General features: G+C 39.0%; 2 protein-coding genes across 4 annotated transcripts in view; one reads left to right on the top strand and one right to left on the bottom strand.

Annotated features, from left to right (window-relative positions):
• The first annotated feature begins 2,133 nt into the window (after positions 1-2,133).
• On the top strand, positions 2,134-3,810 carry INSM2 (INSM transcriptional repressor 2). The gene has a single exon (XM_054579969.1). The coding sequence runs from the start codon at positions 2,134-2,136 to the stop codon at positions 3,808-3,810; it is 1,677 nt and encodes a 558-aa protein (XP_054435944.1).
• Positions 3,811-6,109: 2,299 nt separating this feature from the next.
• Positions 6,110-15,966, bottom strand: part of RALGAPA1 (Ral GTPase activating protein catalytic subunit alpha 1) — a 260,435-nt gene continuing 250,578 nt past the window's right edge. For 2 of the 3 annotated variants that reach the window (XM_054588112.1, XM_054587963.1), the window contains 2 exons: positions 15,828-15,952; positions 6,110-7,419 (listed from right to left, as the gene is read on the bottom strand). In XM_054588112.1, coding sequence (XP_054444087.1) covers positions 7,271-7,419; positions 15,828-15,952 — 274 coding nt within the window. In that variant the 3' untranslated portion in view covers positions 6,110-7,270. Of the gene's footprint in view, positions 7,420-9,408; positions 9,412-15,827; positions 15,953-15,966 lie in introns of all 3 variants that reach the window. The other variant, XM_054588037.1, reaches the window with a different exon arrangement.

The following is a 15,966-nucleotide window of genomic DNA, read 5'->3' on the forward strand; positions in this document are numbered from 1 at the left end:
GTTGGACAATGGGTTTCTTCCCCCCATCCTTGGGCTATTGTGAATAATGCTACAATGGACATTACTGTATAAGTATGTATTTTAGTCCCTGTCTTCAATTCTTTTGTGTATAGACCTAGAAGTGCAAATGCTGGTTTAAGTAGAGATTCAGAATATTAATTTTGATTATAAAGTGTCAGGTTTGTTTAGTTAATTTTATATGATTTCATGCTACTTAATAGAAAAATACCATAATGATGGTGTTTTTCAAACTGTAGGTCCTAATCTAGTAGTAAATTATGAAATAAATTTATTTGGTATACTCAGCATTTTTAAAAGAGAAAATAAAACTAAATAGAAAGACAAGAATGCATTGCACCTAGTTAAGGGTATTATTTTGTGAATCTTTTGTTTCAGTTACATGTGTACTATAAAATATATTTCTTATTGTGGGATCTGATCAGAAAAAAATAGTTTGAAGCCACCGGTGTAGTGGAAAAGCGAGATCTGGAATTACCCAGAACTTGGGTTGAATCTGGGCTGTTGGTGACTTTTTACGAGTTATCTAACTTCTCTATACCTCAATCCCTTCATCAAGAAAGGAGAGTAATAATATATCCTTGTTTTGTGTGTTCATGTGTGAAAAGATTAGAATCTACCTGAGTGCCTAAAATATAGTCAATGAGTAACAAATGCATAATTACTTCCAAATCTGCTTAAAAATAACACTCTCCCTGTAAAAACACTTAATTCGCTAGAAGGAAGACAGAATGTGCTTATTGATAACTAGATCTGTTTGGCTATAGTCTGCTTTAAAAACATGTGGCCTGGTATGTTTCTCCAATATGGGTTTGTAAGGGGACTTGAACACATAGTTCTTTACCATTCTTATTGGGTAAAGAACATTGGATTTACATCTATATTATGGATTTGGGCCCTTTATTATACATCTGTCATATATTTTCTGATTATTTCATTGTCAGCTAGTATCACAAACTTTCAAATATCTTCTAGTGCTTAAAACAATGTTGGGCCGTTACAGAGCACTGGATGAAAATCTTCTGAGTTTGGTCTACAGCACACATTTAGCAAAGTATCGCATGATCCTGATGCCACCAGTATTTCTCACTCGGATCTACTCCATGCTCTAAACAGGCCAGTTAGGCACTAAGTCATGTCTCTGGGTAGTACAAGTGGAAAGTGTGAGCGGATAAACCACTTTATCTGAGGAGGGTGGAAAATTAGATTCTACTTTCCTCTCCCCACTCCTGTTCCCATCTGGGAGGGGGCATTTATAAGTCCTGAGGGCGAGGGCCCAGAAACCTGCGGAGTCCTGAGCTCCAGAGGCTTGCCGGCACGCACGACCTCCCGCACTGAGAGCCCTTCTTCCCAGATGAATTCTCATAGTATCACAGACGCACGCAGTCTCGATCGATACTGGATGGCAGACATGCTGCTACCGTCAAGTGTAGGAACAGAGTGGTGGATTTAGCAGCCCTGCCGCTGCGTTGTGCCTTCTCATCAGCTTAATACGGGCAGGGGATGTAAACCCATTCTCTGGCTGATACCCACCTGGTCGCCTCCTCGAAACCCTCTGCCCACGGCCCCTACCTCTCAGCTCTGCTCTCGAGGGTGGGGGCGCTTTCCCATCAGGCCCCTACCCACGGGGCGGGGGGGCAGCAGGGTCACGGCAGCAAGGAGGGCGCCGTTAGATGGCCCCCCAGCAGGGCTCCTCTTACGGTCCCTGGTGGAGGCTGAGGTGGGCAGTGCTGGGCTTCCTCACACTCCCGACCTTACCTTCTTGCGTCTTTCCCCATTGGGGGGCAAGGGGAGGTGCCTTGGGCAGCCCCTAAGCCACCTGCTGGGGCTGCGTGGTGCGGCGGTCGGGAGAAGCGGGCAGGGGAGTGCTCGCCGCCCGCCTTGTGGACCCTCGTGAGCCCTGCAGGGCGAAAACCCCGCCCCAGGCGCCCGCTCCCACTCCTGATTGGACAGTCCCGCCTGAAGATGGCCCAGTGGTCCCCTGGCCTGCGTCTCAGCTATAAAGGCGGCGGATGCATGACCGCCACGAAGCTCGGGTAGCTGCGGTGCTCGTCCTTTTGCAGCCCCCGTGGCAGCCCCATTACTCCTTGCCCCCCGAGCGCTCTCGACTCAGCCATGCCAAGGGGCTTCCTGGTGAAGCGAACTAAACGGACAGGCGGGGCACACCGAGTGCGCCTAGCCCAGCGGGTCTTCCCCAGGCTGGAGCCCCAGGGGGCGCCGCCCTTCCCCAAAGAGCCTTCCCGTGCCCCCCAGCCGGATACGGAGCGGGCGGCACCCCCCAGCCCGAAGGAACCCGGAAAGGGGCTGGAGGAGACGGCGGCCCGGGAGCTGTCGGGGTCGCCTTGTCGGGCAGCTGGGGTGAGCCCGGGACTGCGCGGGCAAGAAGGTGCAGAGTGGAGGGCGGATGGCAGGGAGGGTCCCAGGCCCAGCTCCAGCCCTGCGAAGCCGGTGGGCACGGAGCTGCGCCGGGCGTTTCTGGAGCGCTGCCTCAGCTCGCCGGTCTCCGCCGAGTCCTTCCCCGGGGGCGCCGCCGTGGCCGCTTTTTCTTGTTCAGTGGCACCAGCAGCCGCACCAGCCTCGGGGGAGCAGTTCCAGCTGCCGCTCCGGGCACCGTTCCCAGAGCCCGCGCTTCATCTGGACCCCGCGCCCCTCTCAGCCACCCTGCAGAGCCTGAAGCGGCCCGCTGCTGGCGAACGCCGCGCCAAGGCACCTCCGGGCTGCGTGTCTGGACCTGCGGCTGCAGGAGTCAAGAAGCCAAAGGCTATGAGGAAGTTGAGCTTCGCGGATGAAGTGACCACATCCCCTGTCCTAGGCCTTAAGATCAAGGAGGAGGAGCCCGGAGCCCCGTCCCGGGGCCTGGTGGGCAGCCGCACGCCGCTGGGGGAGTTCATCTGCCAGCTGTGCAAGGAGCAGTACGCGGACCCCTTCGCTCTGGCTCAGCACCGCTGCTCCCGCATCGTACGCGTGGAGTACCGCTGCCCGGAGTGCGACAAGGTCTTCAGCTGCCCAGCGAACCTCGCCTCCCATCGCCGCTGGCACAAGCCCCGTCCCGCAGTCGCAAACGCCACCACAGTCTCCTCGATTGACGGGAAGCTTCCTCCTTCGTCCTCCCCGGATTCCGGGGCTGTTGCTTCTTTTCTGGCGGAGGGGAAGGAGAACAGCCGGGCAGAACAGACCGAAAATCAGCACCTTCAACCCAGGGACAGCTCCGGGCCGGCGCAGAGCCCAGGCAGCGCCCAGTCCCAGGGCCTCCAGGTGTTGTCCCACCTCGAGGCGCCGCTGCCTCGGGTTCCCTACTCGGAGGGGGTATTGGGGCGCCGGGTGCCTGGGCCAGGCATTGCCAGTGGTGTGGGGGAACCCGAGATCTTTGTGTGTCCCTATTGCCACAAAAAGTTCCGTCGCCAAGCCTATCTGCGCAAGCATCTGGGCACTCACGAGGCGGGCTCGGCCCGCGCGCTTGCCCCAGGCTTTGGCTCCGAACGCAGCGCCCCGCTGGCCTTCGCTTGCCCACTGTGCGGGGCACACTTCCCGTCCGCAGACATCAGGGACAAGCACAGGCTGTGGCACGCCGTCCGGGAAGAGCTGCTCCTGCCGGCTTTGGCCGGGGCGTCCCCGGAAGCCCCGGGCCCGGGAGGGGCACCCGACGGGAGTGCTCAGCAAATTTTCTCGTGCAAGCACTGCCCGTCCACCTTCTTTAGCTCCCCAGGGCTGACCCGACACATCAATAAGTGCCACCCCTCAGAAAGTCGGCAGGTACTGCTGCTGCAGATGCCATTGCGGCCAGGCTGTTGAGGGCCGAGAGACGGGATAGATTGCGAGGTTGGCCCCGGAGGAAAGAGATCATGGGAATTTCTGCGGGGCTTTGTTCAACTTGCAAGTTTACCCCATTTCCTTCCTATATTTTCTCTCCTAAATGTCCCCGTAGTCAATGTTCTGACAGAGTGGACAGCAAAATGTAAAATCCCTTTCTAGAGCAGGTATGTATATGGATAGTATAAACATTCGCGGTCAAGTACTGTCAGCTTTAAACCCTTCTCACTTACCCTACAAAAATAGGATTCCTTCCTTGCTCACCAAATTCTGAAGATCCTAATGAATCCTATGACTTGTAATTCCTATGGAAAGTCTCAGTGAATGTGTGCATGTCTCAATATCTACAAAGGATTCTAGCGACCAAAAATGGTAGTCATTTTTTTTTTTTTTTTTTCCTGTTGCCATCGCACACCTATGTAGTTTGTCTCTGTAGGGTCAGATATCTTGCAGTGGTTTTTCTGTGAATTAAGTTGTGATTGGTGCCAAACTTTTGGGGTCGGGTAGGGGTGGAGGGGTTGTAGATTCAAGACCTGTGTCTCCAGGCAGGAACTACTATAGGATCTTCGCGAGTTTTGGGGTTGTGGGGATCTCCCTGTAAGCTTTCCTTTTCTTAGCATTAGTCCATTTTTTAAGTAAGTGTTTGAAGGTGAGGAGGGCACTACTTTACAAGAAGGAGCTGAGATACCACCAAGATTCTCACCTTTAGCTATTTGTGTGTGTGTGTGTGTGTGTAGTATTCAGCAAGATACTTTAAACCTTAAAAAAATAGGTTTTTGGAAATATAGAACTCATTTTCTTAACTGTTTAGTATGGTTTCATCCAAATTGTTTAATGCTTTCACTGTAAATCTCATACAGCATATATTATATATTAAACTATGTTCAGCTTAAGGAAGATGTTAATACATTTACTCCACCATGGAACAGAATAGCAATTCATTCAACATACAGTATTTTCATTTCAGCAACCTGTTTTAGGTTTTTTAATAAACCATATTCGGTGTACATGCTGTACCCATGCCCTTATAGCTAGAGTTTGGGACACTGGCTGAGTACTGCTTGACAGATAGCTCATATTTGTAAGATGCCTACCGCCAAATAAATGTGCATAGCCGGTGCTTTGTTGTGTTCTGTTTGTCTTAAGAATCCCATTAAACACAGCCTATTTTTCAAAGCCACATCTTATCTTCCCAAAGCCAGTATCCTACTTTAGAATCATAGTGACCCACTTAGACAGAATACAGACAGGAGAAATTATATTTTGTAAATGAATGTAATGGTGAAGAAACGCAACAGGAAAATTTCCTTTGAAGTATGGCTGCACAAACAGAACTCCAAAAGGCAAAAAATATGCACTATTCTTTAAATCTAAAGACACTTTACCACCACAAAATGTCAACAGAAATGTGTGGGGACTGGCTATGCGAATAGGGGGCAGGTAGGCAGAGTGGAGGGGGGAAGAGGGGGAAAATTGGGACAGCTGTAATAGCATAAATAATAAAATATTACAAAAAGAAAAATATTTTAAATACTTTTTTAAAAAAAGCTAATGGTGTTATCTGCAGATGAAAAAAATCATGTTAATTGTGCTAATTAACTTCACTATTTCAAGTTGGTATTTTCACTCCATTGTTACCTATCATCAACTCACTAGCTGTTCACTAAAAACCAAACCAAATCACCATAGAAATGTGTAATCAGTTACTTTGATTTTTTTCTTTGTAATCCTTCACTTTGGTTGTGGGAAACTGCATTGTTTTATCTTGTTCCCAAGGCCATTTGTTTATCTTCTTTCTTAGGAATTTAAGTTTCTTTTCCATATCATTTCATAAGAATGTGTTTTTATTTATAATAAAATAACTCACGTGTACAGGTTTTAGAAACTATTAAAAGTTTTGTTCCTGAATGTATAGTATAAAGCAAAGTAAATTTAAGAAATCAAAGAAACATGAGATGAGGTTGAGATAAACTGATGCTTTAACCAAGTGCACTGGATGGAGTTTCTGGCCAGCCCTTATGAAGGTGTAAAATTTCCTGCATTTTTAATGATTGTGGCAGGATCCCTGAGAAATAAGTTAGGGGTGAATCGTGAGAATTCAAATCAATTTTTCATGACTAAGATAACCTTAGTTTACACCTCATGTCTCTCCGTTAATCACATAACCCGGATTATTAAATCTGAAAATATATACAAGACAAAAAATAAAAGACAAAACACTCATGGACTAAGTGATAATAATTTTTATTGTATTACTAAATATTATACCATATATATTTTTTCACTGTTACAAATTTGTAGGTACTACATGAATGGTGATATATAATTTATATTTTAGAGTTTGCTAGTATGATATATTTACACATGCAGTTAGTACCGATGTCATGCTACATTTGCTTAGGAGATGCCCATTCAAAACAAAGTATGAGCAAAATGTGAGCAGCTTATCTACTGTAGGAAAATACTTCTGAAGGGTGGAATGTGTACCAACCTGCACCTGCAAGTTCAGTATTAACAGTATTAGGTTTAATTTAGACTCCTGGGCCATGTTCCTTTTTAAAAAAACACACACACACAATTTAATTAACACATTTATATTAGAAAAGTTTTTTCCTTTTCTTTCTTTCTTTCTTTCTTCCCAAGTTCCCCTTTTTGGTACTTAAGAAAGAACACAGATACACCAGGATCTACCAGCCATTAATAAAAGGGCACAATCTCAAAACAAATGGCATTTAACAGTGATACTATTTAAAAAGCAAAACATTAGAAAAATATTGAAGCTAAACATAAATCAAAGTATAGCACAGTGATTTTTCTGGTTATTAGATATGGAATCACCTGCACAGTTAAGAAACAAGGCATTGCTTTGGGAGGAAGTTAATGCTAAAATTATTTCAGTTAGAATTTGAGAAGCTAAAAGACCATTTATTTTAAGTGTTTTGTTTTCATAACATAAATAATCCATACATATCTTGTATATTAACAGATCTGCAACTTTTGCTATAACTTTACAAATGCTTAAATTTAAAAATTTACATTTGTAAAAAAAATTATACATTTTCTGGGCCCATGAAGTTGCAGTGGGGCATGATAAAATAATGAGACTATCTGTCCAATTATATTTTGGTTCAAAGTTATTTATGAAATTAAAAGTAAGACTACTTAGACATAATTATCTAGAAAGGTAAAGGGGTGTTGAATAAAATTCCCCCAAATATGGCAGTTGGAGTGTGGGGGAAAAAACCAACTGAATAAACAATTCAAATCTAAAATATTAAGTTACAAATTATTTAAATCCAGTTTTTTTGTTTTTTGTTTTTTTTTAACAATAAGTGTTCAGGAAGGAACATGCATGTTATGGCAAACGAGAGGGCCCAAAAGGGTTAACGCTATGTGCATGCTAAGGTGGCTACTGCTGAGCACTGCTGGGCTGCTTGTCTCCTTAGGATTTATTGGCTGAGCCAGAGGAACGACGCAGCTTCATGGACATACGGCTTTTGCTAGTTCGAGGAGACATTGGAGAGGCCAGGTCAGCCCCATCTACCTGCGTTGCTGTGGGAGTTTCACTGGGTAGAATCTCTGGGTAGGAGCCTGTGGGGAAAAGCAAGAGCATTAGGTCATCTAGCCTCTCATCCCACAAAACACCACCTTTCGCTACTGATCTGTAGCAATGGATCCCAACCTTTAATGAGATCTTTTGAGAGAAAAGAGCAAGCCCCAAACTTGCTTGCTACAACAGTCTACTAATATTTTATTTAAAACAATGACCTGCTGGCGGCTCATGTCATATTAGCAAGAAAGCGCCAATCCTTATTTCCAGAGCCAGAACCAACCAGACAGCTCCCGAGAAAAAGCAATAGGAAGCAAAATCTTCGGGCCAGAAAGGACAGGGATCCAAAGCACCATGAGCATGCAGGGCAGGGCTTAAGAAGCAGGTAAGAAGGACCAATTCCTATCTCTAGGGTATAGAGTATAACCAAGAAAAGGGCCTTCATTGCTCAAACTTGGAAATAACAGTACCAATCAGTTCCAAAAGGAATTCAGCACTATGAGACCATTACACATACTATGTATTAAAATACACTTCTAAGAAGGAGCAAGACAAATTCCAGCAGGAAGGAAGAGGGCAAGAATTCGCATGTGAAAGTCAGTCAAAAAGACAATTTGACCCCTCATGTCTCAATTTAGAAGAGATAAGCAATGTTTTTCTTTTCCTTAACTTAAACTTTTGCAATTACATTATCCAGTCCTAGCAAAGAGGTAACCAGTAGAATTAGAAGATACAAAAATTTAAAAGAAGCAAAGCAATGTCAAATTAGAAAATTCTCTGTGTCATTTACAAAGAAGCTCTTTATTTCTCTACTTTATTTCCATGGATTATAATTATTTAATATACAGTAACTCTACAGAACTTTGCACATTGTAGGCTTTCAAATATTTTCTGAATTAATAAATAAGAAATTACATTAAAAATAAAAGCCCTTCAAAAAAAAAAACCAAACAAAAAAAAATCAGCAAACATAACAATAACAAAATTTTTAAAAATTCTGTATATTTTAAGGCACTTTATTCCAGATTTGCTGGGTTTTATGTATATGAAAAGTTTCTGTATGTGTGTCACAGACAAACACACATCATGCAGGTTGCAGGCTTAAACATACATATCTCCCTACTCAGTAGGGAAGACTTTGGCATGTTTGTTAGCCAATGTAGCACCTCACTGACACTTCGAGCTTGGAAACAGTTACACTAGCACTTTCATATAATAACACACATGTACATAAATTGAAGTTATTGATATTTTTAAGCAAACATAAGACCATTCAATAAGGGATACAGGCACTATAAGAAGTATCCCTTTGGTTATTAAGAATGTGTCCTGGTAGAACACTTCAGAATGTTTTTAAGGCCAGATGTTCTAATTATACTTATAAACACACACACATTGTCAAAGAAAAAAATATTTTATTACTCAAAATCCAAGTCAATTAACCTCCTTTTAAAATAGCTTCTCCAACCTTCTTTCTTTCCTAATTGAAATGAGGTTGGCCTTCAAACTATGAGGAGGAGGAAACATATTTCTCTTCACCTTTACTCCTCCTGAGGATCTGAATTGGTTGACGTTGGACCCACACTCGAAAGCCTAGAGGAGAATATGAATCCATGGCCCTTTTAGGAAAGCACTGCAGACGGATGGCAGAGGAAGGTGGAGAGCAGTAGGTCATGCGTTTCTGGTAATGCGTATCATTCCCGGCCAATCATGACAGGCCTGCCCATGGCTATTTACCTTGAGATGGCCAATGTTTTCTAGCGGAGGTTTTGGGAGGAAGAGAACTATCACTGCATTTCTTTCTTTGTTGTAAATGAAGAAATGGAGTAGCGAGCAGAAGTGCAAAAACAAAAGAGAAGATAGATAACAGATATGAGAGACACACAGTGCAGAATTTTACAGGTGTTAACTGAGGAGCAGGGAGGAGAGTAATCAGGCTTTTAATATGAAATACAATTGGTCATGCAACGTGTTAGGGTGATGATGTTTCACAATGGATATTGCTTTGTAAATTCAAATGTTATACTTACCAACTAACAAGTTCAAATAGGGAAAAAGAAAAGAAAAAAAAGTCTATGAGAGATACTATAAACATCTCCCTCTCAAAGTGTTCACTGTATTGGTGGCATGTTAGCCTAATCACTCAGTCATAAAATCTCTAGAGCTATACTATCCAACATGCTATCCATAGCTGCCACATTAATTAAATTAAAATTAAATAAAAATAATTGGCTTCTTAGTGCTCAGCAGCCACATGTGGTTTATTGGCAACCATACTGGACAGTGAAGATATAGACTATTTTCATCATCAGAGAAAGTTTTAGGAGAACACTGCTTTTCGAATATGCCAAATTCAAAGAATATTTTTCTCAAAAAGAGTAATTCCCATGTATCCCATACTGCCTTCAAAGTGAAGGCCTCCTTTAGTAAACTAAGAGTCAAAGCAGGCTTTTTAGTGTGTGTGGCATATAGCTATGAGCGCTCTGTCAAGTGTTAGCAAATATTTATGGTATATATTCAGCATACCCGAACTCTGTACATAATTTACAGTAGAGAGATCTCCATTTTATATGTAAACAATACAGTGATACCTAGACTTCATTTTATATCCTATTCTGCTTAAGTACTAATTTATATCACCTGAGTTATAAAAGAATGTTAATTTATTTCTATTATTAATATATCCTCAAGTATAAAGTTTAAAAAAGTATCTATGGATTCCTGTATTTGTGCATGTCATATCTGTTACAAACATTGTTACATTACTCACACAGACTGTGTCCGTATCTTGATGGTATAATAAACTGTCTCATATATTATGCATAGATGACAATGAATTATTATTACAGGTAACATGATAAATAAGACTTCGGGGATCTATACCAATTATAAAAAGGGAACTCAATTAATTGTTACATATTGCGGCTTTGTTTGTGCTGCTTGCTGATAGGTATGACTAGTTTAAAACCACTATAGTTACAGGGTAAATATAGCCTTTAAAAACAGTGTGACTTTGAAAACAATTCCAATTAATACTGAACTAGGAGGCAATGTGAAGTGTTAGAAAGCATGGGCACAGGTTAGACGGACCTAGGTTCAATGTCAAATTTGTCAGGTTACTAGCTGTTGGATTTTGGGCAAACTGACTTGAGACAGTTTTCTTATTTGTAAAATGGAGATGTACTAATTATTTTGCAAAGTTGTGAGGGATGAAAGACTACAGATGCAAAGATCCTGGCACAGAGCAGGTACACAATAAGTGCAGACCTATAATAAAGCTACTAAACAGATAAGAGTGAAAATTAAGACTTTGAATCAGAACAAATGAGGATTAGAAAGAAGGGACAGAAATTAGAAATATTTTTGAAAAATGATCACTTACAAAATATAACTGTTGAAATGTGGAGAACATCACATACTGGTAAGTTCAGTTTTGGGAAAATTAAAGAATTTATCTACTCTTATGCTGATATTCCTAATATAAGCATAAAATAACCTTATATTAAAGGATGGAAAATATCCAAATAATTTTACTGCTTTAATATTGTTAAAGGAGTTAGCCCAGATGCACCATGGAGTGTTATAAAGGCAATAACACAATTTAAAATAAAATAATACAAAAATACAGGCAAACAAGTGGTTTCATTTTAATATATTCAAGAAGTACCATTATTGCAGACTTAGAACATATCAGTTTAAGCTTGTCAAAATATATTCTATCTCCTTACAAATGGGAAAACTGGGTTTAAGACAGATTAATTTATTTGAGATCATGTAGATAATAAATAGCTCTAGGATTTAATCCAGATCAGTCTGATTCCAGAGCCCGTACTTCTCCATGGTAACCTTAAAACTATTAAAAAAAAAATGATCATGACGAAAGAAAAAAGATTTTTCAATGAGTAGAAAAGTAGAGCCTTCAAAATAAAAAATTTTAACAATTTCTAATTTGTAAATACAACATTATTGAGCAATTTCTCTCCTCTCTCTTTCAACAGCAAGAAGGAGTTGAAAATATTTAGACAAAATGGGTAATTATAATAGTTGAGAACACAGATTCTCAAGTCAGACTCTGGCAAAACTATTTTTTTTTTTTAACCTCGTAGAATTGCCACGAAGATTAAATGAGAGAATGCATGTATAATAACACGGTGCCTGACACTCAGTAATTGCTCAGTTATTATTTTGGACCTAAAATATATTCTTTCCAATCACTTCAGAGGCTGGAAAGAAAAGTTTAAAATAACTTAAAGAAGGACACAGAGCTAAAGAGGTTACCTATAGCAATGGGTAAATTTTGATGATTCATTCCATCCAAAGACTCAGAGATGGATCTGACCATCATTAATGCTACCCCATCTGCATGGGGCAATACAGATTTTTTGTGAAGTAACAGTAAAATAGGTTACAATGAAGGAAGATTAGACGCTAATCTAAATCTTCATAATCACTCATATAAATTAACCCCTTTTCTGATGGCACAGAAATATTTGAATCATTATTAATTTTTATAATATAGAAACCTGTAAGTTTTCTAAAGGTAATTATAGAGTTGTATGTAGGTATAGATGTTAGGTATATTTATGTGTATATGTGTATATATATGCATATGTAAAGAGAGTCAAACACCATTCAATCCTTCGGTTTTTAAAGAACTAAAAATTCTAACTTCATTTGCAGAAAAACAATAAATCCAAGGGTAATTAATTACTAGCACGATTAAAGGAAGGGAATATTAGACGTAATTCCAGATATACTACACAATAAACGTTAAAAATTTTTATGGCTCATAATATTAAAAAAGACAACACTGGAAAAGATGGGTGTTATTTTAATGTTGAAATTGAGAAAGACAATATTTACTGCATATTTTCAGCAAAAAATGTCCTGTTTCTTGTTGGCATTCTATTCTTTTATTAAAAAAAAGACTTGATCTGAAAAGACAATGTACTGGTAGTTCAAAATCTAGATTTTTAAACTGCCAATGTAATTTGGCCAAGAAGAGGACTAATTTCATTTTCAAGTTTAGAGTTTGAGGAGAGGTATTCAAGAATATAAAAAAGTTAAAAGAGGTCACTGTAAAACTTTTGATGTTTTCCACACACACATGCCTGACAAAGATAAAAGGATTTTTTTCCTGTAACTTTTTTTAAATAAGGGAAAAGAACAATCTAATAATGTTTTAATATAGTTATAGTGTGTCACACTTTGTTGATCTTCCATATCTCCCCTCAATGACCTTAGGGATAAAAATAATTTCCCTTAAGTATCAGTCTACTGCCACAGACAGAGTCCATTTTGAGAAAACATGGTTATGAAATTTATGGATCAACTATGATACACCAAAAATGTTTTTCATGTCTATTTAAATAACACTAAAAACTATCTTAAAAAAAAGGTCCTCTTTTGGATTTCAATGTCATCACAGTTGGTACATTACTGGTAACCAGAAAGTAGGTTTTAGATAATCTTAAGTCAACCTAAAAACATAGTATTTTACCACATTATTCCATTGAACAGAATTATAAGATTGGTTAGAAAAATTACATATGCATTTCCTCAATGTGGCAAATTTTATCACATGTTAAAAAGTAAAAATGAACCAAAAACCTTAATATTATTATGTAATTTTTGTAAACCATAAGTTAGGTCTATATTGCTATTATGTGGTTTATTTTGTCTTCTCTCTTCTGCTTTGACTTATAACTTTAAAAGGAGCTCTGTATGTATGGATGGTTAAGGACAGGGAAATCAAACTGAGATGAATAGAAGAAAAAAATCATCCTTCAGATAACAGAATGTTTTGTTACTGTAGAACTAAATATTCTGTTTTAATATTTTTTTGAACTGAGAACCACTATGCTAAAAATTTCTATCTTTAATAACTATAAAAGTCTATAAAAATGTATTTGGTAATACTGGACCAAGTTATTTACAGGTAGAAACACCCTCTTAAACATTAGTATTTATTTCTAATAGTTCCTAAAGGCAAAGACAATTTTGAAAAATTAGCCTAACATTGCTCTGACTGGCTTGGCTCAGTTGGTTGGATTGTCATCCCACAAAATGAAGGGTTGCCAGTTCGATTCCCAGTCAGGGAAAATGGCTGGGTTGTGGGTTTAGTCCCTAGTTGGGTGCGTACAGGAGGCAACTGATCAATGTTTCTCTCTCCAAATTAACTGAAAATAATTTGTAGCATGGTATAAGTTTTATGTTAAAATTCACATTTTCATTACTATTTAGATAACTGTAAGTTCCATGTTATACAAGTTATAGAATATAGAAATACATTAAAAAAATGATGCCAACAGAGCATTGACTTGTTTGCTGTGACATCCTTTACTTAATGCCTCAGGAAGTGAGAGTATTATTTACTTCCCATGTTATATATCTGGCAAACTATATAGGATAATATGCAAAATATGAACAGAACATTAAGAAGAGGAATATGGACTCCAGCTGGTAAACAAGCACAACATTAAAACTGACACCCTTTATACATTTAAGAGGAAAGGTTAGTCTGAATGTGGTCCTATTATCAATATTTTTCAGTTGTAAAATTGATAGCTTGACTGTATGACATACAAATATATTACTCGTATCTACTTTAATAATGTCTATTTACCAGATAATCTCTGTTATTAAAAATGAATTTCCAGGGATACTTAACTAGTTTTTCTTTTGTTGTTCATTTATGTTCTTTCATTATCTTTCTTTTACTATCTGTCTTTATGCCAAACTGAGTAATTGTAGATAGTATCAATCCACTGAAGTGAATGTTATACTTTTTAATCTCTCTTTCAAAAGATTCAACCTAGTCTTAATATAATTTTCTCACTACTGAGTCTTTTATATTACTCACAAGGGCTCTCAGTTTTAAGTAAAGTTATTTTATAATGACCGATTAAATGGTGACAGAAATGGAAGCTTTAATTTCAATAACTAAACCTCAATTGAGAATTAATTTTTCCCCAATAAATTAAACAAAAAAGGAGTACTGTGCCTCTTAAACTTATTTAATATAACATGAAGAAAATTTGAAGGCTTACTATAATGAACTTAGAGCATTAAATTCTCTTTTCCTGCTTCCTTTGAACACCATTAAAATAGCCACTTTTTAAAAAAAATCCTTATCCAAGGATTTTCATTGCTTTTAGAGAAATAGAAAGGGAGAGAGAGAAAAACATCAATGTGAGAAAGAAACATTGACTGGCTGTCTCTTGCACATGCCTGGAGTGAGGATCTTATGCATCCTGATTGGGGACTGATTGAATCTGCAACCTAAGTATGTGCCCTGACCAGGAATCAAACCCTCAACCTTTTGGTTACAGGATGCGGCTCTAACCAACCAAGTCACACTGGCCAGGACAAAATAGTCATCTTTGTATTTCAGGTGCCTAGTACAGTGCAAGGCACACAACAGGATAACTATTTGATGAGTTAAGATAGCCAATAACAATGCAACACATTATAAAATACAAAGACATACCATTTCAGTTCAGTAGTACTACTTTCTCATGCTGAGAAACAAAGAAGGTTAATACGACAAAGTATAACTAATTTCGACCATGGGTTTTATTATTAGTTTTTTTTTATCCCAGAACCAGTGTTAGTGCTTCATGCAGACTTGGGTTAGTAAATATGATTCTGGAAAAAACTTAGTGACAACTTCTGAAATGTTTAGTATGAACCAGGGCAGTGTTAAGTTTGCTTATTGTTTGAGTTACAAGCTTAGTGCTTGCTAATTTTGGAGAAAGGAAATAGGGGAAGAACAAAGAATGTTTTGGTTGACACTTTGTCTTACCTTCAGATAAACAGAACTGATATTTAATGATCTAAAGAGGGAAAATAAAATAAATGAAACAATCATAAGGAGTGCAAAGTATTACAGAATAGGAAGGCCACGAGTCATTTATTTTCTTACTGATTTCTTCAAAATTAGTTAACAGTAAAAATGCAGTACCCTCTTATAATCTTTAAATATTATAAAATAATTCAGTTTTAAGTACTTATAAACCTAGATAATTCGCCTCATTTGTAAAATTAGAGATAAGACAATATTCTTGGCCTTAAAATTCGATCCTCTAAAGTTGACAGAGTGCATGCTCAACTTTTGTTTCAACTTGTGTTTCTTTTGCAGGTACTTCCCTTCAGTAAGGGTTCCATGAAACACAGCAGTCACAGCCCATCAGCTCAGATAACATGTGGTATGTGTATTTCTGTGAAGACTGCTGACTTTCAAAGGAACTCCATTTAGGTAAAAAAGTATAAATCAAATTTATAGGCCAGATTCAACTACTAAATAATGATGAAAAATTTATATTTCAATGTTGAAACTGGAATTTTATTCAAGCAAGTTTTCCATTATTTGAAGAGTGTTTAGAACAAAAGGGTATTGCATTTCAAGTTCAAATAATGACAAGTAACTAATACTTGCTTTTAATCTTACCGGCATCAGATGGTAAATGATGGTAGGGAGCTGGAGAAAAAACCTGTGCTGCAAAATCTTCAAATGTTGTTGGTTCTAAATGGTGCTGGACAATTGTTTGCAGGTATCGCGCTCTCTCCTCATAGCTGATTTCCTTCAG

Source organism: Pteronotus mesoamericanus, unplaced genomic scaffold (assembly GCF_021234165.1).
Source record: "Pteronotus mesoamericanus isolate MK-2021 breed Mesoamerican mustached bat unplaced genomic scaffold, CSHL_Meso_final contig_100, whole genome shotgun sequence".
In the NCBI taxonomy this organism is placed as follows: domain Eukaryota; kingdom Metazoa; phylum Chordata; class Mammalia; order Chiroptera; family Mormoopidae; genus Pteronotus; species Pteronotus mesoamericanus.